At 37.8% G+C, this 27,110-nt stretch overlaps 1 protein-coding gene across 1 annotated transcript in view; it reads right to left on the bottom strand.

The window, feature by feature from the left end:
• Positions 1 to 402: 402 nt before the first annotated feature.
• LOC123770043 (matrix metalloproteinase-25) overlaps positions 403 to 27,110 on the bottom strand; it is a 202,700-nt gene continuing 175,992 nt past the window's right edge. The window contains exons 4-12 of the mRNA XM_045761648.2: positions 20,950 to 21,046; positions 19,725 to 19,807; positions 18,191 to 18,330; positions 17,586 to 17,753; positions 16,197 to 16,396; positions 15,932 to 16,079; positions 15,191 to 15,347; positions 14,671 to 14,771; positions 403 to 12,318 (exon numbers count right to left, since the gene is read on the bottom strand). Of these exons, the coding sequence (XP_045617604.2) occupies positions 12,062 to 12,318; positions 14,671 to 14,771; positions 15,191 to 15,347; positions 15,932 to 16,079; positions 16,197 to 16,396; positions 17,586 to 17,753; positions 18,191 to 18,330; positions 19,725 to 19,807; positions 20,950 to 21,046 (1,351 nt within the window). The 3' untranslated portion in view covers positions 403 to 12,061. The remainder of the gene's footprint in view (positions 12,319 to 14,670; positions 14,772 to 15,190; positions 15,348 to 15,931; positions 16,080 to 16,196; positions 16,397 to 17,585; positions 17,754 to 18,190; positions 18,331 to 19,724; positions 19,808 to 20,949; positions 21,047 to 27,110) is intronic.

Here is a 27,110-nt window from a genome sequence, read left to right as displayed (position 1 = left end):
TTTCAAGAGAATGTGAGTCAACTTAATGGAGTCATGAGGTTACTGTGTGTCCCAGCAGCAGACTGTACACACGACACAAGGCGGTTAGAGAAAGTACAGTCCAGTAATTATCAAAAGAAAGTGCTATGCTAATACTATACTGTACTGTATTGCTGTATACTAACACTATGCATGTCACAGAAGATTCAAGATATCCGGTGACTTCTTATGTTCTTATGATCTGCACCTGCCACAGAGTTGAATATTCTCCCAAGTTATCCTAGCACGTAGTATAATCCAGCATGAACAACTTGAAGTCTCCTACTGTGACTATGAGATCCTAACCAGGGATCAGCAACATCTTGCTTTTGAAATCAACCAGCACAGGTCAAGTCAGACAAAATTTAATAAGAGAAACTCCAATTGGGACATGAATTGTTTATTTATACATATACTTACTATATACACTAGTATCAAATAAGCAATCATGGAATAACCTCAGCAAAAATGCATAAGTATAATTAAATAATAAAAAACACAAAATATACAAACTGCAATTTTGCTTCCCTGTACAAAATAAAAAAAAACTTACATTTTTAACGTATGCACAATTCTTAAAAACGGCAAAAATAACCAATATCACTTGGTTATAAATATTACTATCCTCTAGCCTCTAAGGATGCTTCGATTAAAATCACCGATTACCTCTTATCGCAGATCTCCATGTAAAGATGACAAAACTTATCCCTATGCATATTAAGGAATTTCTACCTTAGAATATTAAGCAATTATACATTTCTCTCTCTCTTTAATTAAATATAATTGATTAATATGATATATTGATTTTAATATTATATTGAAGCTAATTGGAAAATAAATCAGTTGCAGCATTAATGACATTATTGTCCACTTATAAACACCTGTAGTACAATATGATAATGAACATCTGTTAAACAATAAGATATAATTTACAGCTATTGAACAAAATGATAATGAACATCCATTAAACAATGAGATATAATGAACATCTGTTGAACAGTAAGATACAATAAACATCTATTGAACAAAAGTATATTGAACATTTGTTGAACAATAAAAATATAATTTAACAAATACCACATACTCAACTTGAGTTTCATATTTGCTCCATTTGCAAACATTTCAGACTACTCTTTTTCTATTTGAAGAGAACACAACCTCCCTCATTACTCGAGCCTAGCTTGTATAATGAAGAGATTTATAACAAGCTGCAGTTGATATCTTAATTTTTTTTTTTGAAGAGTTGAGATTCATTACCTTTATGGCTCGATACAGCAGAATTTGATGAGTGGACTATGCAGTCACAATGATTTAGGTTAAATATCCATTGGGCACCATTGCTTGAAATCGATCAATGTTATATACTGTACTGTTTATAATGTAATATCGATTGCTTTCAATCAATGGTGCCCACTGGCTAGTTTGAGATCTTTATTATACTTTATTTATACATACACACACACACACACACACACACACACACACACACACACACACACACAAACCAGAATGCTTTAGATTTCTGGTATCCTATATGCTCCATGTGTATGGACATGCAGACACGTTACGCAGCATGTGATAACTTGACTAAAAATCATAACACTCATGCATGTGGGTTAATCACGTGCAGACTTTGTCAAGCTTAAAGGCTTATTTAAATAAATATACATGAATAAATATTATATTATGAGTTCCACAATTGATAGATGATGGAGGTATGGATAAAGATAAAACAAGGGTATGTATACTGACCCTCGTCAGATGTATATTGGCGTAACTCACAGTACGCAGTATGTTTGTTCATGCCACACTATACCAAGCATAAAAACAATGAGGATAAAAGGTACTGATTTAGCATACAACTGTTACGTTACCAGTTAGAAATACCTAGAGAACCTGTACTCTTTCATATTTCAAGTATAAACCACGCAATAATAATCCTTCATATTGCATAGGAAGTAAACACTCAAGCATCATAAAAACACACAAGGAGTATGATACATCCTCATCACGACACAAATGCAAAGCTCTGGGTGCACCTTGTCACATCCATGGATTAACCTGCGTGAGTGACAGTGATAAATGTTCCATCACAGACTATACAATGCTTCAACTAAAATAAAGGCAGTGATTGTTGTGTCTAACAATTCAGTTAAGTGACTGTGTTTCACAATGTGATTAGTACTAGGTTAACACTGACTACAGGTATTTTATATTTTTTCAAGCTAATTCACATTACAAAAATGCAGACTTTACTCTGACAATCAAAGTTCAAAGCACAATATCTAGCAAGGACAAGAAAATTTTGGCATTTAACACTCATGAATTTAAAATTAATGATAATCTATGAATAAAACCAAAAATACTTTGTTTACTCCTAAAATGAGGAAATATCTTCCATTGTTACATTTATCATTTGAGGGAAAAATTCCAAAGTTATAACAGAACCCACAATATAATGCATATGATTGGTTCTCTTATACTGTACTTGAATACAGGCTAAACGTCTTCATTTGCTTGCATATGGGGCATGCAACTAAATTTCAGTATTAAAATACCATTTCTGAAAACCATTCTAATGTTTGCTAAGTAACATCAAGTATCACAAATACCAGAATTATATCTACAAAGATTTTAACGAGTTTACTTATATCAAATTTAAGATGACCTGTGGCTATGGAGAGTAGTCCTGTACTGTACACACCATCATTGTCATTTAATTAAGCAATTTGTTGGCTAAAAAGCAGTTATAAGTCAAGATGGTAGGATTACTTCATACTTGATATAAATAGGCAGTACAAGTTCATGTATGGATTATTTTCACTATGAGTCTTATCATAATAAGATTCACAATTTTCTTGCCAGGAAAACAGAATGATTAACACAAAACTTATACAATACTTGGTTTCAGTTTGAATTTTAACTACTCTCATGTTAAAGTTTAAATTTACATTTTTCTGGCTGTGATTGTTATATCAAATAAATAATTCTAAAGAAAGAAGTGGGACATTTATTCTGGCATCTTGGTTTCTGAAAATTCAACTGATACTTATTATATATTGTTTAGTAAGTATTGTCAAGTAAGATCCATCAGACCCATTGTCATTTCATTGCAACACATTACAAACTATTAAAGGGTAGTGCTTTCTTGGAACAGATAATAGCATTACTCTTTTTTTTTTTTCTTAAAACCCATAACTTCAGAAATGCTTAAAGGCTTAAAGCGTCGAAGCTCTTGACCTCACATTACCTGCTCCGCTACTGGCTAACATAAAATATTCTTAATGCATTCCCGACGTAACTTTAAGCAGTTCTCTATTCCTAGACCTTTTCTGGAAATATTTTCCAGCTATTAATCTCATTCATTTCTCATTCTTGCCATATTCATTTGCAGTTACACTCTATGTATAAATAACTAATATGATGCATCCTTCTGCAGCTTGGAATTACATACACCTTGTTTCAGTGCAATTTCTTACTCTGTATATATGTTTTATGTATGTTAATGTGTGTTTTATATCAATGTTTCAGGCATAGCCTTAAAAGTTTTAAAGATAAATATATATCTTTTATATCTTTACAAAACTTTCTCTTGTTGACATTCAACATCTAATATGCTTCAAAATTTGAATGTCGCTTTAAAAGTCACAATATAGTTTTTCAGTTAGTACATAAATTTCTATATTCCGATGAAGGTTAATCCGGTAATTTTATAGTCGAAAAACGGTCTGATAATAAGCATACACGTAGCTTCATGTTTCTTATAATGAAATAAAAATTAATTTGCAATTCCAAACCACTTTTCATTCCATCACATATATGTACAGCTACACAGCTTCTTGAAGCAAACCTCTTTACTAAATGCTGAAAGCCAAGCAGAAGTTGTTGAGCCTGCAGCCAACCTACTCCTGGAATAATCACTCTAAACCATTACTGAGCTGATAATCAGTTTCCTCTGGCATCCTTGTGTTGGTACACAATATTATGAATGACAGCCACAATAAATATGAATAATAATATCACAAACTAGAACACTACTCTCACCATAGATACTCATTATATAACCTTAAGAACAGCTAGTGATAATTTACGTAAGAACTTCAATATCCAGTTGGAAAACAATTCTCAGGTAAAATCAGGAAAAATGGGAGGGACCTTTGACAAGCTGCCAGCTTCCTGTCCATATCATGGCCACTAGATAGATGGCGGTCCTCAGGTAAACTACAAGTTTTTTACATTTTGCTTTGTTGCTTTGCAAAAACTAACAAATACTGGATTAAATGGCACAACGTGTCTTGAAAATGATGTCAACAAGGTTCAGTATTTCGTAACCTACAGATGATTCATCGTATAAAGTTTGTTGACTGTGTTTGTGTTTATCTATACATGATGGGCAGTACAGCAGTGATTAATACTGTAAGATCATGTCAGATTTGCAAGTGTCTTGTGAATTAAGTATTTTTTCTGTATATGTTCAACATCACACAGGGTAATTTTTGTAATATTTTAAAGTAGCACTGTACTGTAATTCTAAAAGAATAAAAATATCCCATTTGTAAATTATACCGAAAGTCATTTGCAGAATATAGAAAAGACAACTTCATGAGCCTCAAGTTATTATATTACTATATATAAAATACAGTACTGTACTATTATCTCATTTAAGATTTTTTCTTAAGAAGTGATGTTATTTATCATATCTATTTCATAAATTAGGCAATTGAATAGAATACAGTATAAAAATTACCTTCAGCTATGTAATGTTCGAGTACATGGCTGTGGGGCATGGTTGTATTACCCAATAAATAAAATATATTTCACTGCCCTATGAAATGGAAAATATAATTACAGTCCCTGTGGTGCAGTGGTAAGACAATTGCCCTGCACTTCGTGAACAATTTGAAGTTCACATCCTGGCCCGGGAGTATTGATTAGGCACCAATCCTTAACTGTACGCTTTTGTTCACCCAGCAGTGAATGGGTTCCTGGTTGTTTAACAATTTGACGGGGTCATATTCCAGGGAAAATTAAGATTAAGGACTTGCCCGAAATGCTATGCGTGCTAGTGGCTTTAGAAGAATGTGAGAACTCTTGTACTGTATATACAAATAAATAAAAAATATAAAGAGAAACTGGATTTTATAAATACTGTACAACTGTGTTATAATGATGTACCTGTATATTGAAAACAACTGACAACTATCTTCATCGTAAAAGAAGTCACATTCACCCATCATTATAATAATTTTTAGGCCTCATAAAAAGTACCAAAACAAATTAGTTATTCAGTGCTGTTTCTTCATCATGATTGCAGTATTCGGTTTATTTTCCTATAAATCATTATATAAATCACTTCCTGTGTCATCCTAACATATACTATTTTTTCTAATTAGGCAAGCCACCCGAGGATATATTCTGTAACATGCCACTAAAGGCATGCCTTGCAAGATATCACCAGAGGGTACATCTTGTAACCCAGCACCTGAGTGCACATTTTGTAACATGCCACCTGAGAGCACATCTTGTAATGTGCCAACCAAATGGATATCTTGTAATGTGCCACCTAAAGGGATATCTTGTAATACAACAAGGCATGGCGTGGCATAACACATCCCTCTGAGGGTACATCCTTTAACATGTCACCCGATGGTAAATCTTGTAATGTGCCACCTGATGTTATGTCTTGTTTAACACACATATACACACACTCTCACACTCACACTCACACACACACACACACACACACACACACACACACACACACACACACACACACACACACACACACTGTGACTACACATCTTACATAGGTTTCTCACCCCTTCTACTTCAATACAGTTCACCAATAATTATATCTTTTTCATTTGCTGGTAACATACAGAATGATCAAATATTTATTTTCATCTGCAAAAATACTAGCACACTGAGCTAATCTATCATCATACTGTACTAATATTTCATTTTGGCAAGTTAGCATTGGACGGACTATGCTGTTTACCATAATCTTCATAACCATTTATTCTTTTCTATAATCCGCTAATCATGAGAAAAATAACAGCAGCAGATTTAGGAGTGTTAAAATCCAAAATCTAGATTTGCAATTAATAAAACAAGAACATTCTAATCTCTCTCTCTGGCATAATTCAATAATACACTACTATATCTAGGAGCTCACCGCATGCCACAGGAAGACATTCTAAGACTGTACCACACTGTGATTTCAAATTGCAATGCTATCAGTTTATACAACAAATTTTTTAGGTGTAGTTAAGATTATGTTTTAGCCTTATTTACATAAACACTTTACTAGCAATAATATAGCCCAAAAATGCTTAAAATATAGACTTCATTTAAATACACAAATGAAATCACAATAACAAGATGTATCTACGAGATAATATTAGGGCAATGCGACTTCCTCGACTATCCCAGACACACACTACCCACTGAACCATGATGAGCTTAAAATATCATGATATCATTGTGCATTGATGAGGACAAAAGGTTGGGAATATCATTACCTAAACCTTAGTGTGGACGGGTATCACTCCCTGCACCCGAGTGTGGCTGGGTATCACTACCTACACCTGAGAGTGGGCAGGTATCACTACACACACCTGGGCGTGGGGTGGGTGTCACTACCTACACCTGAGAGTGGGCGGGTATCACTACACACACCTGGGCGTGGGGTGGGTGTCACTACCTACACCTGAGAGTGGGCGGGTATCACTACACACACCTGGGCATGGGGTGGGTGTCACTACCTACACCTGAGAGTGGGCGGGTATCACTACACACACCTGGGCGTGAGTGGGTGTCACTACCTACACCAGAGTGTGAGCGGATATTTCACAAAACCTGGATTGTAGTACCATCTGGTTCTCTTCAAACTCCAAGTAAGTCTGGTTGAGATACTTTTAAGCTCATCCCAATTCAGTGGGGTATCTGAGGAGACCAGGAATGCAAGTTCTATCCCATTCCATTGCCTCAATATTTTCTCATTAAAATGAGTTACCGTTTTGTACTGGAATAAGAAATGAGCCGTTCCAACGATAACGTAGCTATTCTCCTTTGTGAGCCCCCTGCAGAAGCTGGAAAGTATAATATACAATCACTCATACTGTACAGAAACAATTTACCGGGTAATAGGATGAAAACTTATCCTTCCATAGCATAAACAATGAATAAATCTAAAATAGTAAAATATTGACAATTATTTAATTAATAGTGAAAAGATTAAATTTTGTATGGGTCTCTCATCAACAATGCAGAGATTACTGTTGGACCAAGTAAAAACAAACAGGAAAAAATCATTAAACCTTGCTACAAACTTTTCATGCAGTTTTGGATTCTGGCTATTTATTTAATTAGCAAATTGCTCCCAACTAAGTTTCACCTTAAATATTTGAGTATGCAACAGCAGGCATCTGAGCATGACTACACAGGAACAAGAGTACCGGGTATATAATGAGGAAGGACGAGAAGATCATGCACAGCCACGGCAATACTAAAGACACTTTTAGTTAAAATGAGTGCTAATAAAGAAGAATAAATACAACATATAGTGGATCTTGTGGGATACAAAAATACGGGCTGAACCATCTAGTGAGCTACAATCACTGTGGGGTCAAGAAATAATCTTGGCACTTTCATGGGAAAATGTTAGTAATAATTCACATTCAGTCATAAAATGCAAGTGTTAGCATACACATCCAAGTTTGATTCCTGTGGATAGAGATGTTTGGGTAAGATTCCTTGTACTGTACTTAGCAGTAAATAGGTCCCAGGAGTTAGGCAATTTTCATGGGGGGTGTATCTTTAGGAAGATCAGAACAGTAGTTGCCCAATTGCAGGCCTCGATAAGCCTAAGTAAAAGCCTTCTGTCTCCAACAATGGGAACCCAAAAGCAAATCACAAACTGTGCTATAATGTATGCCTTGACATGCTCATTACAGTTACATAATGTATGCTTTAACACACACATTTCAATCAGATATCTACAATATTGTGCTCTAACAAAACATTGTATCAATACATCACCCAAGATATTCTCAGGTATTTGACAGGTACCGTATTTGATATTTACTCATCAAATACCTGAAGTAAGAGCAGACGCACTTAGCTCAATAACTACTCCAGTTCAAGTTGGAAAAAAAAATCAGCATATTTTCCCAAGGAAGTAGTCATTATGACAAGATGTAAAATGATTGCTCTGACATAATAAGACGAATAATGGAACAGCCTTGTAAACATATGAAGAGGAAGTACTCATAGAATAATTCATGTCTATAAGTACTGTATGAACACAGGGACACCTCCTATCATATCACCCTGTACATTTAAACAGCAGTTAAATATATTTATAAAAAAGATTGATTTTTACATCTATTTGGGATAAAAACCTATAAACCTACCCATTCACATCAATTTTCTTTTCAAGCACAATAAGAGGTCTCACAAAACGAAAGAAAATGAAGAGAAACATTCCAAAATAATATACAGTTCCATGACCAATGAAGCTGACCTTGGTCCCACAGTTATGGGCAATGTCCCAATTACAGAGAAAATGGCTGAGCATCAACTTAATAATAAATAATGAATGAGAGACAATTCTAAATAAAGTAAACATGACTAGCAATACAGCAGTGACACGGTAACCGTAAACAGCCTCCAACCATTGAGATATGTAGGGCACAATGAAGATAAAACAAAAAAGGTATGAAGTTTGCAGATGAAAACATTAAGAATCTTCATTGGTACCCATTAACATGTACAGCATTGCCAACAATACAGAACTCAGATCCTCAAAATCTTCTGGCAAAAATGCATGTAAATACTGTACATAAAAACACAAATAAAATGAGACATGTACTGTACAAAGAGAAAGTGATGTACTGAACATAAAATTAATATAAAAAAAGGCATTTGATACACTATTAAATTATCAAACTAATTTCTAGTATCTATATCGTTATGTTGACACGCACAATGCTGGTGTGGTTGATAGAGTGTATGTTTCAGATGTAACACAGTTAATAGAATGTACTGTACTTTTATCAGCCTCTTATAAAACACAAGGCTTACGTGTTACTTAGCAATTACAAATTCATATAAAGCAAACCTACAGTGATAACACAGTCGAGTGCTGAGTAAATTCCGAGCAAATTCCCAAGTACTGTAGTACTGTATGTATATTGTGTATGAAATTAAGATTTTCCCATTATTTTCAGGGTACATATGACAATGAAACTAAGTTGGAAATTGGAGATGAAAAACCTATGAGACACCAATTTCCATGATCATTGCATGTAATGCACTCTGAAGAACATTATAAAAGAAATATTAGTTATGCTTGCTACATCAAAATATAAACACCACATGCGCCTAAAAGAGTGCTCCACCCAACAAAATGCACAAAACTCGAAGGAAAACAGTAGCTATGTGACAAAAACATGAAAACAAACATTGCTTCATTAGATTACTATGTTAATTTTAATACTTAGTGCTGAGGAAACTACTTAAATTCAATCACCGTTTATTGTTATTGTCCAATATAATAAGTTTTCATAAATCATTAATATCACAATATCACTAGAACTAATTTCAATGGATTTTTACTTGAAACTAGTAGTGTAAAACTCACAAGCCTCCCTCAATAGGATTCTCTACTCAGCTTGTACAAAACACTGCCACACTAATAATCCACATTTGCGATGTTACTCTGTGTAGCAAGAGGTGCGGAAAGGATGTTTATGTCTAGCTGTCTTGTCCTACACGTATTACACTCTCTTCTCTGCTCAAACTCTTCTCCACCTCACGAAAGTGTCAAATTGGGTAATGTACTACTTATATACAGTATTACTCTCCTGTCAAGTTCAAGTATGTTTATTGAGATAAGCAAGAAATACATCTCAAGGGATAGAGTAGCTTAGGCTATTTCTACCCCCCTCCTCTCCTGTCTTCTCTTGGCCAGTTCTTTCCTATTTCACAAAAGTGGGAAATTGTATAATATTGATGACGATATGTGGTGTAGCACCTTTTCCTGATAATTATTTTCTTGATACAGTACTGTAATGTTAATCTCAAGAGTTAATGCGCACAATAATAATAATTTAAATAAAAAATAATAACCCTACATTACAGTGCTAGTAATCCAAATATAAATAGCAAGCCATAAAATTCGAAGTACTGTATGGGGTCTCTTCACTGTGACAGAATAGTTTTCATAAGGGGAAAAAAATAAAAATAAAAATCTTGTACATACTGTATATGGAAAATATCTCTCACTGTCTGGAAATTCAAACCAGGATCAAATGATTGTGAGCTGACTGTACAGTATATGTTTCAATTCAGAACCTGCTTAAAACTTATACAGTACTGTACTGTAATTACATACGACATTGAAATAAAATTGATGGATGTTATGACTGTCTTTTCATCAACAAGAAATTTTAGTGTAATAACTTTCATTAGGTCTAATAAATGGAGGGATAATACATTTGCTTCATTTTCACTATGCAACTAAATTTCACCTAGATGTACTATTGTGGGCTATAAGTACTAGTATTAACATGTGATATATGATGTTAGTCAATCATACCATGCTAGAGTGATTATCTTGCATATCATATGGTACAAGGGAGACTATCCTGCACATTGTATGATACTAGGAAGACTATCCTGCATGTTGTATGGTGCTCCTGTATCTTGGGGTTATCTCGAGATGTTTTTGGGGCTTAGCGTCCCCGAGGCCCGGTCCTCGACCAGGCCTCCTTTTTGTTACACACCCCCAGGATGCAGCCCGTAGCAGCTGTCTAACTCCCAGGTACCTATTTATTGCTAGGTAACAGGGTCATCAGGGGGAAAGAAAATTTTTGCCCATTTGTCTCCGCCTCTACCGGGGGATCGAACCCGAAACCTCAGGACTACGAATCCGAAGTGTTGTCCACTCAGCTGCCAGGTGCCCTAGGGAGACGCCTGCTCCCTACTAGGGAGACTATCCTGCACATTGTATGATACTTGGGAGACTATGCTGCACATTGTGTGTTTGTGAACTTCAATAATGTACTGGTAATATGTTGTTGTGGCATTCTTGAATGTATTTTAATTAAAAGAAATTGACACTATTATATGTCTCATTTTAAAGATATAGTCCACAAAATGAGACAGCATGTTAGAACAAAGTGCCCCCCTTTGCCATCCCTCATTTAGTAAATGATGATGGTAATCATCATATAGTCATCATTATAATGATGACTATAAGTTGTTTTCCCTATCAGGGATACCTAATAATAACTTCTAACAAAAAATGACTACTAGATAGTTACACTGTTCCATTTCAATAAGAACTGTATTACAGTACTGTACATATATAAATATTCAAAGTTTAAAGTTAAAGAAAGCAAACATTCTAACAATATTGTCTTGAAATCAAGTGAAAACATGCACAAATTTTAAGTACCAAAAGTGAAAACAACTGGCTCTGGATTCTTTCGAGGACCGAAACTTTAACTGATGCTAACGTTGACATTGGCAAGTACTATACTGTACTCAAAGCCCAATGCATTGGCTAGTACTGCACAATCAGTCAATTCATTTAGTGCATTTCCTAAAGTTGTACTATCCAGCATATTGGTTATTACTATAAAAAGTAGGTACACCTACTGCTGTAGAAAATATGGTAAATATGTTTATTCACTGTTCTGGCATTGCTTAGAGACCCATATACAAACTTTTACAAAAGTGGCCATAAGGAAGGTTATATGTCCCAATTAAAACTGGGAAGGTTGTTTCCTGGCTAAAAATGTATAATAAGTTTGATGTCAATAAGAAGAGGCATCCTCAAAAGATTCTGTAGAATCTGCAGCACAGAAAGACACAAATACTTAGAAGGTGAGCTAGACTACATTCTCCTCACCAAAGATGTGTATGTAGTGACATTACCGTGCTCTCCAAAGCACACTAACAAAACATTATAATTATTCAGTAGAGAACTCTGTGGGGGCCTGTAAATTCTGATCACATTTCATAGCTATTGAGCACTTCATAGTCGAGTGGTGCTTAAACAGGGAAGAGCCCAAGAAACCAGTAATACTGATACAAGGTAAGTTGTAATTGTGGGTCTCAAAGATGCAGCCACCGAGTCTGTATCACGTATTGAGGGCTCCATATAGTACGGATTTTCAACGTTGGGACAACCAAGCCATAATGGTGCAGACAAGGCAGGAGACTTCGGTTTCACTTTCATACGGAAGTCATCAAATTCCCAGAAAACTTTTCCTTGGAAAAAGTATGTTGTACCTGGAACAAAATAATAAAAAAATACAGTACAATAAATTAACATAAGAACTTAATTTGTTAATATGTAAATGGCATACATTATTTAATAACATTTAAATCTTACACAGTAGACATTAGGATATCATACCAGTAATTTCTATCAAGAAATCTCTCATCCATAATACTGTACTGTAATTATAATTGGCCCTAATACCTTTGACAGTTTCTAATTTCTAAATCAGTTCCCTGCATGGGACACATGACAATGACACGAAGCTTTTTAAATTCAATGAAAATATATAATCTGTCCATCCATTCATTTATCGTGTTATTCTGGTGACGTAATAAATCTCAGGAGGTTTGGCAAACAAGATTCTTTTGACATAAAACCAAATGGTTTGTGTACAGTCATCTTGTTTTCAGATGGTCTACCATTTTTAGCCCGATTGCTTTTTCTATTATTTTATTTGTTACACTGGTTAGTGATACTCTACTGGTCAATAATTAAATAATCCTTATTGTCACACTTGTAATATATTGGGTACAGAGTTAGTTATTTTCGAGTTGAAGCTTGTTTTCACTCTTACAGTGAGACATGTCTATAGAACCCAAAGGTGATATTTCATCTGACACACAATTGCTTTGTTTGATCAAAGTACATTAGAAGTTTTCTTAACCATTTCTAATAATTTCTACATTTTATATTTTGTTTGATCACTGCAGAGGCAATTCTGGTGCTACGAAATCTTATTCCACTCTGGGTCCTGTAGCACATTGGACTATGTCCTTGCCACACAATCAAGAGACCCGGTTCAATTTCCAGGCAGGACAACCTAATGGGTACATCTCCTTTCATCTGATGCTGCTGTTCAAAGGCTGTGGGTTGCATGCTGAGGAAGGTCAGCACATTCGTAGGGGTGATCTCAATAATCCTAGGTATAAGCTTCCTGTCCCCATTAATGGGAATTATATGCTCTGGAATTCTGTCTTTGTTGCCTAACATGTTTCTATTACTTCAATTATAATTCAATCATTTTATTCAATTAAGCATTATCTACTTAATACTGTACAGTACTATATGGATTTGTGTATTTTAATTAAATTACTGAATACAGCTGCTGCCTTCTATTATTACCTGTGTGTAGCTAATATACAGTACATTTTTAACATGCATTCTTCCACATGTTTAAATACTTTCACCATCTACAGTACTTCACTGGTTTTTCTACTTTTGTTTTTTTATTCCAGCTTTCTTATCAGTTGTTGTTCCAACTTTCGTATCAGTTATTCCAGCAATCTCTCAGTTGTTGATGAATTGCTATGAATTATTTGTTTACACTTGGTTTTCCTGAATAATGTAATGGGTAAAAATATCTTGGCCTGTAAACTTTGAATACAGTATCAGTTTACCTTCTATATCTTAAGTTCTCCAGCTGCATTTTTCACTTGCATTTTTCACCTTTTTTTTTTTTTGCACCTCCAGATTGTAAGCTTATTGCTTTGTTTTAATAGCTTTCCTCCTTCTAATCCAGTTTCCCGATTCTTTCCATCAATTTCATTATTACTGATTTTGCAGTGGAAGAAAATCATCAAAGTCCTTTTATATTACATTTTTTTTTCTTTATCTTCCTCTTCTAGCGACTGGTGGGTCAAGCTCCCATCTCCAGAAATTATTTAATCCACTGTAGGTGGGCTACCAGTTAGGTGAATCATTTCACTGTGTTACAAACCGTTTTTATTGTGTCTATCTTACTTCTCAACATATCACTTTATATTTGTTAAAAATAGATCATATACTGAGGCAATACTCTCGGACCTCAATACTCTCACTACAATAATGGGTAACTATTAGGCTGACGACGTCACTGCCAAGAGCTGTCAGCAACATAAAACTTCATAACAGTTGTATATGCATGCATGTGTGTAAATTCAACCCATCCTCCTGTTTAAACAGCACTTTTTCTAAGCATGTGGATCATCGTATATATATACTGATGTGATGGAAAATTAGATACAGTACTGTACTGTAGTAGAATTGGGTACTACTGCATTCACTTTTTAAGTCTAGAAAAAATAAAGTTAAAAACCAAACTTAAATATTCCTAGGTCTAATATAACACACACACACACACATATATAGTATATTGGGCCTCAGATCACGTGTATTAGGCCTAGGATGGTTAGGTTAGGCTTTTATTAGCACATACTGTAAATACCAAACATTTTCTGGTTTGTCCAAATTCAATAGTATCAAATTCTAACTGTCCTAATTGTCCATTCCATCATTATATATGTATGATGATCCCCATCATTACTATAAATACTATCTAAGCAAGAGGATGGGCTATGTAAACTAGTCTTTCATGTACCCACCATTAAACTTGAAGGCAGAGTCAATGCCATACGGAACACCTCTCCACATGTCCATGGCTCGGGGATAGTCCAACTCAACATGCTGAATAGTTTCATCAAATCTGTTGAATGCCGCAACAAATTTGATTGCAAAATATTAAAATGATTCGCAACATTTAATATTAGAATTATTCAAATACAGAAATGCACAGATCTATTAATGACAAGGTTCCAGTCAGTTACATAAAGTTACGTACCATATTTACCTAACTTCAATTGTTACCATACTGTACAACATATATTTAATATTATGAACACTTTAACTGTACAAATATGAAAAAGATGAATAGACATATCTTGAGGTTCTCTTAAGACATAAGCTAGGTAAATGACATTTACAAAATACTACTAGCAAAGATACCTGCATAAACAACTGCCAATATTGCCAGATTAATGTTAATCAAGACTGTCCCTAGCATATGAAAAGTTTATTATTACTCCCAATGCTGGTACAGAAAAAGCTATGACACCATTATCTTACCTCCAGTACATTGTGTCTGCAAATAAGTAAGTTCGGCCATTGTATCCCCAGACAAATGCCGCATCTATCTTCTTCAGGTCCTCCGGTAACCCAAGATTTTTTAATCCTCCTACCTTCATCAACTGGTGATTTCCTTGACATACGTAGAACTTATCTCCTGCAAGACAAAACAGTGTCCATGTAGGTCAAGACACCTTGTGTAGGTCAAGACACCTTGTGTAGGTCAAGACACCTTGTGTAGGTCAAGACACCTTGTGTAGGTCAAGACACCTTGTGTAGGTCAAGACACTTTGTGTAGCACATATTACAATCCATCGTATTGAGTTGTCACGTCACAAAAATTATGTACTAAATTGGTCAAACTAACCAAACTGAGGGCCCAGGAATAGAAAATATGACAGCCTGTTAATTTTGCAAGATGCTATGGCTCCATAGCAGCTTGCAAAACATAGATGGCCCCAATGACCATCATATTTTGACCACTGGGAATACTATATGTGTCAAAATGCAATGAATTTGCATTTTGAGAGTATATTGAGGGGGAGAACTCTCCTTTTACCAAACACAGTAATAATTGTTAGCAAATATTTTTTGACTGAAGAACTGAGGACTTCTTTCATATAATGTGCCAATAAAATAATTTATCTGGAATCAAGGAATTTCACAATATGAATATAGTACTGTATATATTTATTTTATCAATACAGTACACTACTTTAAAACTACATAATGGTTTCTTACCAATAAAGAACACAATATTTGCATCATGAGTTCGTTCGTATACTGCATCAATGTGCGTGATGTTCTTGGGAAGCATCGTCCAGAACCGTGAAATTTCTGCCGGATAATTTGGTCTCAGATTCCCTGCTCCATCAAGCCGCCAGAAGTACTGCAACAATGAAATTACATTCCTAACTTTCTCTATTTAGCCTATACTCTTTATAGATAAAAAATAATCAAAATATTATATTTTCACAAAACCTTGACTAAACTTAATTATACCAACCTTGCCCTTAAATATATATATCTCTCTTCTTATCACAGATATAGCATCATAACTAGTGTCACATGTGTCTGGCTTCTCTGTAGTTTTAGGAGGCTGGATTGGTTTCTTAGTAATTGGAGGCTTGGTAACAACAGGGGCTCGAGTTGTTGGCGGAGACGTTGGCTCGGGATATGACTCCTGCCTCCAGTTCTCATCCACACCTGAAGGTACATTAAATTGTAATCCAGCAATTCAATAAAAACTTTTTTATATATCATACACGAGCGGGTACAGGAAAAGACGACTTCTGATTGCTGTTCTCATGCTTAAAGCCTTCCCTCATTGTAAGCCTGACCATTCTAGTTTTCCCGGGGAAGAGGGGGGAAAATGTCTATGTCCACTCAAAGGATGAGTGCATGGCTCAGCCCAATGAACTCGCTCTTCGGGCCAAATTAAACAAAATTATGACGAACCAACGAGTTTACAACTGGGTTCTCTATTAATGCCAAGTGTGATATAAATGAAGAGTGTGGTGTAAGTGAAGAGTGTGGTGCTTGTGTGACAAACACACTAAGTGTAGCAGAAGAATAACAAAAAGAATGACAAAGGATATACAGTACTCATATATATATACTGTATATATATTAAAGAGAAGGAAAGAGAGACCACACTATGAAGAGAAGGAAGGAGAGACCATAGACACTGTGAAGAGCAGATCTACAGGTACATTATTAATAAAAGCTGAGTCCTGAGGACTTATAAAAGTTCAAGGCTGCATTAAGATAACACACAACCATCTACCATATACAAATAACAAATACTATGTCACTTGAAATTATATATTTATTTTGATTTCCAAAAATTAAAATGCATAAAAAGGAAATCATGATACATGTACAGCTTAAATATTATGTTTTAATGTCCGTCTAATGAAGATACAAACAAAATTATTCTGAAAATATATACTGTACAGTACCTATTATGTGGTAACACCTGTAAATCTAACATTAAAGACATGCAATTAGAAAAGATCAACACACATTTAAATAAATAATAAATATGTTTATTCAAGTAAGGTACATACCTGTACATACAAGTGATGTTACATTAATGGATCGATATATAGATAGAGCTAGTACATACAATGCCTAAAGCCACTATTACGCATTACGCAATGCGTTTCGGGCAAATTTCATCTTAGATTGTTTATAATGCACATACTGTAGCCATTAGCAGAGAAAACCATGTACTGTACCATAGTACAGTCATTACCGAGTACCACTCTAACCATTTTAACCTGTCAATGTACTAGTACCAGTATTGTATACTGTAGGAATAAAATATTATTATTATTATTACTGTACAGTATTAGAATATGTTATATGCTAGAAAAAATGCATCGACACACACCATAGAGCTCCTGGATGCCTCTGACATCATCTTCAGGCAAGCGGAAGGTGATGGGGAACTTGATAAGATAGGGGCTCATAAGGGCACCTTCAACATCTGAGTGGTAGAGCCCCAGGGCATGACCAAGCTCGTGGGCCGCTGTTATAAACAGACTCACACGATCCCACGCTGCAAATACACAACCACATTTGCCCTTTACATTTGCCATGTGAAAAAAATGACACAGCAAAACTTAATATAGTACTAAGGATTTTTTATGTATATCTCATAATCTTTCACATTTGTAAATTATTATTATTTATACAAAATATTGACATGAGATAATTTTTGATAAAGTGGACAGTGGTTTCGTCTCGCTGTTCTGCTCCAAACATTTTCTCATAGATGTATTATGCTATTGTAATTTCATTGTGTACTGATATAACTTATGCACTATATAATATTATACAGTGTTGTTAGAAACTTCTCTAATTCTATTACATTCTCATATAACTTCACATGCAGACATGATAAACTGTATTGGCTATGTTATTTGTTTTATTTATTACTGTATCATGTATGATAATGGAAATTACAACATGCACTTCAAATGCAGATGTCCTCACTGTTGTTGGAGTCCTTGTGCTGGACCCAGGGCTCCTGGTCATCAAAGTGCATGTCCCCTCCAATCCCCCGGCCAGGGTAGAAGGCGTGGGCCAAGGTGCGTCCTGGACCGTCAAAAGGATATCCATCTCCATGGTAGCCTCTGATTGGAAATGAGTTTCCTCATTAAAACAATGCTTAGATTGATTGATAACTACAGTCTTTTCCAACAGGTGGGAAGCATGCATCTGGACCATTACCCACCGAGTACATATTGTATGTAATAGGAGGGGTGGGGTACCTGGTGGTGCCTCGGACAGTCTGTCTCTCCCACCACCCCTCTTCCTTTTCCATTGCCCCATGTCTTCCCTCTTCCTCAGCAATCCCCCCCCCTCTCCACTCTCCCTCCCATCTCCCACATTCTCTCTCTCCCATCTCCCCCATTTTCCCCACCCTCGCCTCCATCTTCCTACCCTCCCCACTCCCTCCCCTCCAACCTCGAACAGATAGATATTTCAATTTTTATATACAGTATGTAATTAAACAATGAAAATGCACAGGTAAATGGTGGCAATAACCAAAACAGTATGGATAGCACATGCTCAATTTCATCCTGTTTCCATTTCAGACTTTATGAAAATCGCTTGGGGGTGATGGATTACAGGCCATATTTGTTAAAGCATTTAAACCCATTCAGCATATATCTGTCCCATATCCCAGATCATTCCCTCTAGAAATCAGGGAGAGGCTAACCCTCAAAAGCATCAGGCCTTAAAATTTGGACAGACAGACAGACAAGACATTTTCTCTTATAGTACAGATTTACACGAACAAAATCATGCTTTCCCCCATAAAGCCACTTTCAGTAAATGCATAATAAAACATTTTAATATCTTTTTCCAATATAAAATCATCGTAAATGAGGTTGCCTTTTTATCTGCCAGAAAATACGGTAGTAAGAAGAATCTTGTTTAATGATTTTCACAAAGAAAATGTTAGGGAAAGAAATTTAAACTGTGTTTACGGTAATCATTATTCAAACCAAATCACACTACAATACTAACAAATAAATTATAGAGTAAAATACTGTACAGTACTGCAGTATTAAAAAGAGTAATAATGTACAGTACTATGGAATTATAGAGAGTAATACTGTACAGTACTGTGGTATTATAGAGAGTAATACTGTACAGTACTGTGGTATTATAGAGAGTAATACTGTACAGTACTGTGGTATTATAGAGAGTAATACTGAACAGTACTGTGGTATTATAGAGAGTAATACTGTACAGTACTGTGGTATTTCAAAGTCAATAATAGGTTTTGACGAGGATCTTGTGACCTTCGGCAGCAAACACCTGATGAGGTTACCTAGTGTTTAAGCTACATTTCTTTCTATTCAACTACAATGCCTTATGCAACCATATTGCTTTGTTTAATCATATACAGGAATATTATGACATACTGTACAGTAATTGCAAAGTATTTCAGGTAATTTCTTCTTCAAAAAAAAAGTCTCATAATATTGTCTGACAAAACATGAAATGCAGTACATACGTTTTAAAGTCGATGATGATGTCCGCATCCTGGGGGTTGTTCTCCAGCTCTAGGAACAGCAGTCGAGATGCTCTATCCCAAACCTGTCAAGAGAAAATGATTGTAGAAGAGTACAGACTACAACAGGAGGAGCAGAGGTAGCTCCCCATAATAGGGGTTTGTCCATAGGCTTCACAGGAAGCCTGTACTTAGGCCTATCGAGGTCCCTCTAGGCCAAATACTGACCTTTCCCAAGATGAAACCCATAACAGTTGCCTAACTACCAAGTCTGTATTTTTTCTGCTAGATGAACAGAGGCATCAGGTAAAATAAGCATACACAACCATTTCTGTCCTGCCCGAGGATTGAACCACGGTCCCCTGATTGTGGGTCGAGGACATGGATCATTATGCAGTAGTTGCCTGTGCACACCCTCAGTGTGCACAGGCAACTACTGCATAATATGTTCCATGTTCTATGTGAACATGGAATGTTAAGGATGAATTATATGAACACCTGTATCCTTGTGAAGAACCTTGATATACTGTGTGTTTGTGATGAGTACCGGTATATACAGTACAGTATATATATGTATAAACATGCATGCATGTGCATCTATATATTGATGTATATGTGAGCAAAGTTGGAATGGTCCACAAGCATTTACTTTCCTTAAAACTCTATGACTCCTCAAAGGATTCGAACCCAGGTGTCCACGGTGTCCCCATCAACAGCACTGGTTGCCGGTGCAGTGGTCAGAGTACCAGTGCACCGGCGACACCCAAGGTGGCCCGGGGTTTCAATCCTTGGAGAGGTCATAGAGTCTTAAGTGATGTGTGTACCATCTCGCTACAAGATATTCTTGGCTCTTGTGTACAGAATACAATACAAGAGCAAGTGTACAGAATCATGACAATCATTTCTAGCTATTGTTATGGCCTTGGAGTTCTTATGTTTTTATCTGGGTAATTATGATGGTGTTATGGGTGGTATAGTTAGAGTGTATGGTGGAGATACAGAAGTGTGAACCTTGAGAGCAGTGGTTCTTCCTCACTAAGGCAATAAACATCATACCTACATAGACCTACTATCCACCACGGGCTCTTTTATGTCTATAATATTTTCTATATGAACTGCTATAGTTACTTCTTAGCAATAACACCACCGTCTACCACACCTACCACCTACCCGCCTTAGCTCCACCACCACCACCAATGGTGCCTCATCTCTCACAAGGTTTACTGACCTCAGTGGCAAGTCTGATCTCCCGTTGTATCTCCCAGCGGGTGAGGTCCTGGGGCTTGCCAGTCTTCTCTCTGATCTTGGTCGGGTAAGCTCGGATCCTGAGGGCGAGACAAACACGTTTTGAGCTCACAGTAATGTGCTAACACTGATCTCTCTCTCTCACACACACACTTTCTCACAGCCACAACATATGTCTTACTCTCTTAACAGCGTCTAAGAATATGCGCATACATTAACATGTCACAAACCTATTCCATACCATTACGTACATATATGTGTGTGTGTATTCACCTATTTGTGCTTGTGGGGGTTGGAGCTGTGGCTCTCAGGTCCCACCTCTCAACAGTAAATCAACTGATGAGTGTGTGTGTAATTATATTATATATTAAAGTTTCTTTATAAAGTACTGTTGAGGGTTGAAGGATGCATAATCTTCTCAGGTTTTAGACCGGTTATGGGGACAGGAAGCCTGCACTTAGGCTTATCACTGACCCCCCCCCCCCACCAGGATGAAACCCCTCAATAGTTACCTAACTCCCAGGTACCCAGCTACTCCAAGGTGAACACAGAAGCACCTGGTGAATGGAAGCGTGCCGAACCGCTTCTACCCTGCCGGGATTGGCCCCTGGGTGGTAAGTTGAGTACTACTTACCTGAGTTCCGCGAGCGCTATGTCATGGGTTCGTATCCTGGCCGGGGAGGATTTACTGGGCGCAATTCCTTAACTGTAGCCTCTGTTTAACGCAACAGTAAAATGTGTACTTGGATGAAAAAACGATTCTTCGCGGCAGGGGATCGTATTCCAGGGACCATAGGATTAAGGACTTGCCCGAAACGCTACGCGTACTAGTGGCTGTACAAGAATGTAACAACTCTTGTATATATCTCAAAAAAAAAAAAAAAAAAAAAAAAAAGATGAGTACTATAGGTAAGTAGACCTGCCTGGTCTACTTACCTATAGGTTCAAGTACGTTTATTCAGACATTGAGATATATCTCAAAAGGATAGAGTAGTTTAGGTTATTTCGACCATCCTATACCTAAGGGTATAGGTATTATATAGGTATATAAGTAGACCAATAAGCGTAAGGGACCTCCCGGTTGAGTGGACAGCGCTCGGAGTCGCAGTCCTAATGACACTAGGTTCGATTCCCGGCGGAGGCAGACAAAAAAAAAACAGTTAATGAGCTCCGAAGCACCAGGCGGCAGTTTATAACAATAACAACAGTTGATTGGGAAGTTTTCATGCTTGTAAACTGTTTAATAAGTGTAACCAAAACCGTCAAAGATTGAGGAAAGATGTACACGTTCGTAAGTGCTTGCGTAACTGCTTCGTGATTCTGGCTCCAGGGCGACCTAGGAGTCGAGCGACGCACATACGCACCCCACGCATTCATGCGCAGTAAACACACAACAGATGCGTGCCAGGTACCCTGTATGCCCAGCAAGCATACCCTAAGTGCCAGGTACCCCTGTATGCCCAGCAAGCATACCCTTAGTACCAGGTACCCTGTATGCCCAGCAAGCATACCCTTAGTACCAGGTACCCTATATGCCAGGCAAGCATACCCTTAGTGCCAGGTACCCTGTATGCCCAGCAAGCATACCCTTAGTGCCAGGTACCCTGTATGCCCAGCAAGCATACCCTTAGTGCCAGGTACCCTATATGCCAGGCAAGCATACCCTTAGTGCCAGGTACCCTGTATGCCCAGCAAGCATACCCTTAGTGCCAGGTACCCTGTATGCCCAGCAAGCATACCCTTAGTGTACAAAGAGTCCCATATTCGTACAGATCTCCTCCTTCGTACAGGAAGGGCAGTCCCCCAATGTAGACTTTGTTAATGTAGACAATTAATTCTCTCCACCAGTTCCAAAATTCTCTTGGGTTATCTTGAGGTTATCTTGAGATGATTTCGGGGCTTTAGTGGGTCAACTTAATCCTTATATAATTTCAACATTATTTAACATAGACAAAGAGTTTTGACCGTTCATTGACTGTACCGTTGCGGGGGGAGGGCCTCAGGGTCTTCGCTAAGAGGGTGACGACGACGAACTTTACAGAAAACGTTCGAACTTCTTCGAATGTAGGTTCGAACCCTCGTCACGGCCCTTGTGGATTTGTTCACAGAAAACCTTTGTTTGGTGGACTGATCGAGCTAGGTAACGTCCACCCCCAGATTTGGTAAACACTATGTCCCAGGACCCTGGGATACTGTGAGTTATGTCCCAGGACCCTGGGATACTGTGACTTATGTCCCAGGACCCTGGGATACTGCGAGTTATGTCCCAGGACCCTGGGATACTGTGACTTATGTCCCAGGACCCTGGGATACTGTGAGTTATGTCCCAGGTCCCTGGGATACTGTGAGTTATGTCCCAGGACCCTGGGATACTGTGAGTTATGTCCCAGGACCCTGGGATACTGTGAGTTATGTCCCAGGACCCTGGGATACTGTGAGTTATGTCCCAGGACCCTGGGATACTGTGAGAACAGTGCCAACAGCCAGGAACAGTGCCAACAACCAGGAACAGTGCCATCAGGAACAGTGCCAACAGCCAGGAACAGTGCCAACAGCCAGGAACAGTGCCAACAGCCAGGAACAGTGCCATCAGGAACAGTGCCAACAGCTAGGAACAGTGCCAACAGCCAGGAACAGTGCCAACAGCCAGGAACAGTGCCAACAACCAGGAACAGTGCCACCAGGAACAGTGCCAACAGCTAGGAACAGTGCCAACAGCCAGGAACAGTGCCAACAGATAGGAACAGTGCCAACAGCCAGGAACAGTGCCAACAATCAGGAACAGTGCCAACAGCCAGGAACAGTGCCAACAGCTAGGAACAGTGCCAACAGCCAGGAACAGTACCAGGAACAGTGCCACCAGGAACAGTGCCAACAACCAGGAACAGTGCCAACAGCCAGGAACAGTGCCACCAGGAACAGTGCCAACAGCCAGGAACAGTGCCAACAACCAGGAACAGTGCCACCAGGAACAGAGCCAACAACCAGGAACAGTGCCACCAGGAACAGAGCCAACAACCAGGAACAGTGCCACCAGGAACAGTGCCAACAACCAGGAACAGTGCCACCAGCCAGGAACAGTGCCACCAGAAACAGTGCCAACAACCAGGAACAGTGCCAACAACCAGGAACAGTGCCAACAACCAGGAACAGTGCCAACAGCCAGGAACAGTGCCACCAGCCAGGAACAGTGCCACCAGGAACAGTGCCAACAACCAGGAACAGTGCCACCAGGAACAGTGCCAACAACCAGGAACAGTGCCAACAACCAGGAACAGTGCCAACAACCAGGAACAGTGCCAACAACCAGGAACAGTGCCACCAGGAACAGTGCCAACAACCAGGAACAGTGCCAGCCTGTTAACGATATATGTTACAATGACGTGGCTGCCTGACTACCCAGTGACGTCACCACTTCAAGACAGTTTGGCATTGTTTGTGAGCGGTTTGTTGGCTGTGTGTTGTTTGTTGTGGGTTTGTTTGTTGTTTGTGAAGTGTGGGGGCGTTGTTAGCGTCTATAAAGGCTGGCATTACCCGCCGTATAATCTTCCTGCATAACACAACAGTCTGCTTGTCTATGCTGTCTACACCTAACAGTAGTGAGAGACATGATATAAACAAATGGGAATATAAGTATAGGTTTTAAATATATCAATATAGAACAAGAAATAATGGTCATGACTTTGATTAAGTTTAGGAAAGACCTGGGTAAATACTGGTTGTTTAAACAGGGTTGTTGATTTGTGGAGCAGTCTACTGGGTGACACAATAGACATAGGATATGTAGATTGTTTCATGCGTAGGTTACACATTATAGGAGTGAGTTTGTGGGGATATAAAGTAGAGCTGCCTCGAATGGGCCAATAGGCCTTCAGCTGTTTCCTTAATTCCATTGATTGTTAATTCCGCTGGTTAGAGAAATAAATAAATAAATAATAAAAGTTATTTAAATAATTGTTTAAAAGTTGATGTTTAAAAGTTTTTGTTTAATTGTTTAAAAGTTTATAAATAATAAAAGTTAAAGGGGAATAAAAGTTGTTTTAAAGTCTAAATATTTTTGTGACTTATAAATGTGTGTGCAGTGTATTTGATAAGCTAAGTAGTTATATATATATATATATATATATATATATATATATATATATATATATATATAGTATAGTTTTGTCTTAGATATAGCTACAGCCGTGCCACTGGCAGACTATATATCTGATATGTATATTTCTGCCTTCTCCTGGATTTACCTGCATAAGGTTTTGAGAGTTCTACTCCACGTTACCGTATTTTGTCTTCATCAAAGGATGAGAGGAGACTGCTTGCATAGGTCTTAATGAAAGACCTGGGTAAATACTGATTCCGTAATAGGGTTGTTGATTTGTGGAACCAATTACTGCTTAACACAATATAAGTAGGATCCCTTGATTGTTTCAAGCGTAGGTTAGACATATATATGAGATTGAGTATATATAAATAGATGCTGCCTCGTATGGGTCAATAGGTCTTCTGCAGTTACCTTCATATGTTATTATGTCGAACCTCAGCTACCAAGCCCTGATTTCAGACCATTCTGAAGTTCAAATCATCTAGTACGGGCTCACCATAGCCCGTGCTACTTGGAATTTTTTGTTCCAGGTAGCGAATCTTTAACAACAAACATTCTGTAGTTTAATGAAACAATAGTTTTTTTTCCTTATATTTTATTTTATTATAATATTCTCTTAGTAACGTATATGTCGCTGTCATGTCCCCTCTAATTCTCTCTCTCGAGTACCTCAATCTTTCCTCTAAACTCAGGTTCGAGCCTCCTTGCATGTCTTTCCATCCTTTCATTTTTTTTTTAGACTGGGTTCCGTGCCTGCGCTTCATGTACAAGGGTTGGTCTGACGTAGGTTGTACATCTCCCTCTGAAGCCTCCTTTGTCCAAGTTGTTAATGGCTATCCGGTCGTTGATCAGTGTGTGAGGAGCTGGGGGAGAGTTGTTTCTAATGGGGGGTTGTTAAATAGTGTTCTAATGGACTAGCAGTTCCTGCTTGTAAATAGGGAGATGTCTTGTTGTAAATAGGCCGCGAGGGCATGTTTGTAAATAGGCTGAGTGAACGTGTTTGTAAATGGGCCGAGTGTTCATGGTTATGTGGAGTTATACAAACAAATTGGGTGAGCATGTACGGGTCTGTTTGCATAAAGAGGTTGCTTGTTTGTTCAGGTGTGTGTGTGTGTGTGTGCGTGTGTGCGTGTGTGCGTGTGTGTGTGTGTGTGTGTGTGTGTGTGTGTGTGTGTGTGTGTGTGTGTGTGTGTGTGTGTGTGTATCTGTCTGTGTGCGTGTGTGCGTGTGGTCATGACTCAGAGAGCCCGGCGTCTGGCTGTAATTACCTATTTGTGTGGTTACAGCCCCAGCTTGTGAGAGCTTACAAGCCGACACGAAAGACGTAACAAGGTGGTTCAGGCTGTGACGCTCGGGGATCACTTACTCTCTCTCTCCTCCTTATGTTCTGTTAATTTTTTTGTTATAATAAACTATATCCATTTCAATATAGCCCTGCGGGTATAGCTGTTAGCAGGGCTATGTAATATTGTAGATAGTATATTAATGGTATACATAGTATAGTATGTAGATAGTATATATAATACTGTAGTTAGACAGTAACAGTTTTGGAGGGTTATTAAGGACTATCAACCTCTGGAGGGTTATTAAGGCTTATCAACCTCTGGAGGGTTATTAAGGCCTATCAACCTCTGGAGGGTTATTAAGGACTATCAACCTCTGGAGGGTTATTAAGGCTTATCAACCTCTGGAGGGTTATTAAGGACTATCAACCTCTGGAGGGTTATTAAGGCTTATCAACCTCTGGAGGGTTATTAAGGTCTATAAACCTCTGGAGGGTTATTAAGGCCTATCAACCTCTGGAGGGTTATTAAGGCTTATCAACCTCTGGAGGGTTATTAAGGACTATCAACCTCTGGAGAGTTATTAAGGCCTATCAACCTCTGGAGGGTTATTAAGGCCTATCAACCTCTGGAGGGTTATTAAGGCCTATCAACCTCTGGAGGGTTATTAAGGACTATCAACCTCTGGAGAGTTATTAAGGCCTATCAACCTCTGGAGGGTTATTAAGGCCTATCAACCTCTGGAGGGTTATTAAGGTC

Source organism: Procambarus clarkii, chromosome 45 (assembly GCF_040958095.1).
Source record: "Procambarus clarkii isolate CNS0578487 chromosome 45, FALCON_Pclarkii_2.0, whole genome shotgun sequence".
In the NCBI taxonomy this organism is placed as follows: Eukaryota; Metazoa; Arthropoda; class Malacostraca; order Decapoda; family Cambaridae; genus Procambarus; species Procambarus clarkii.
This window is presented reverse-complemented; position numbering and strand designations above follow the sequence as displayed.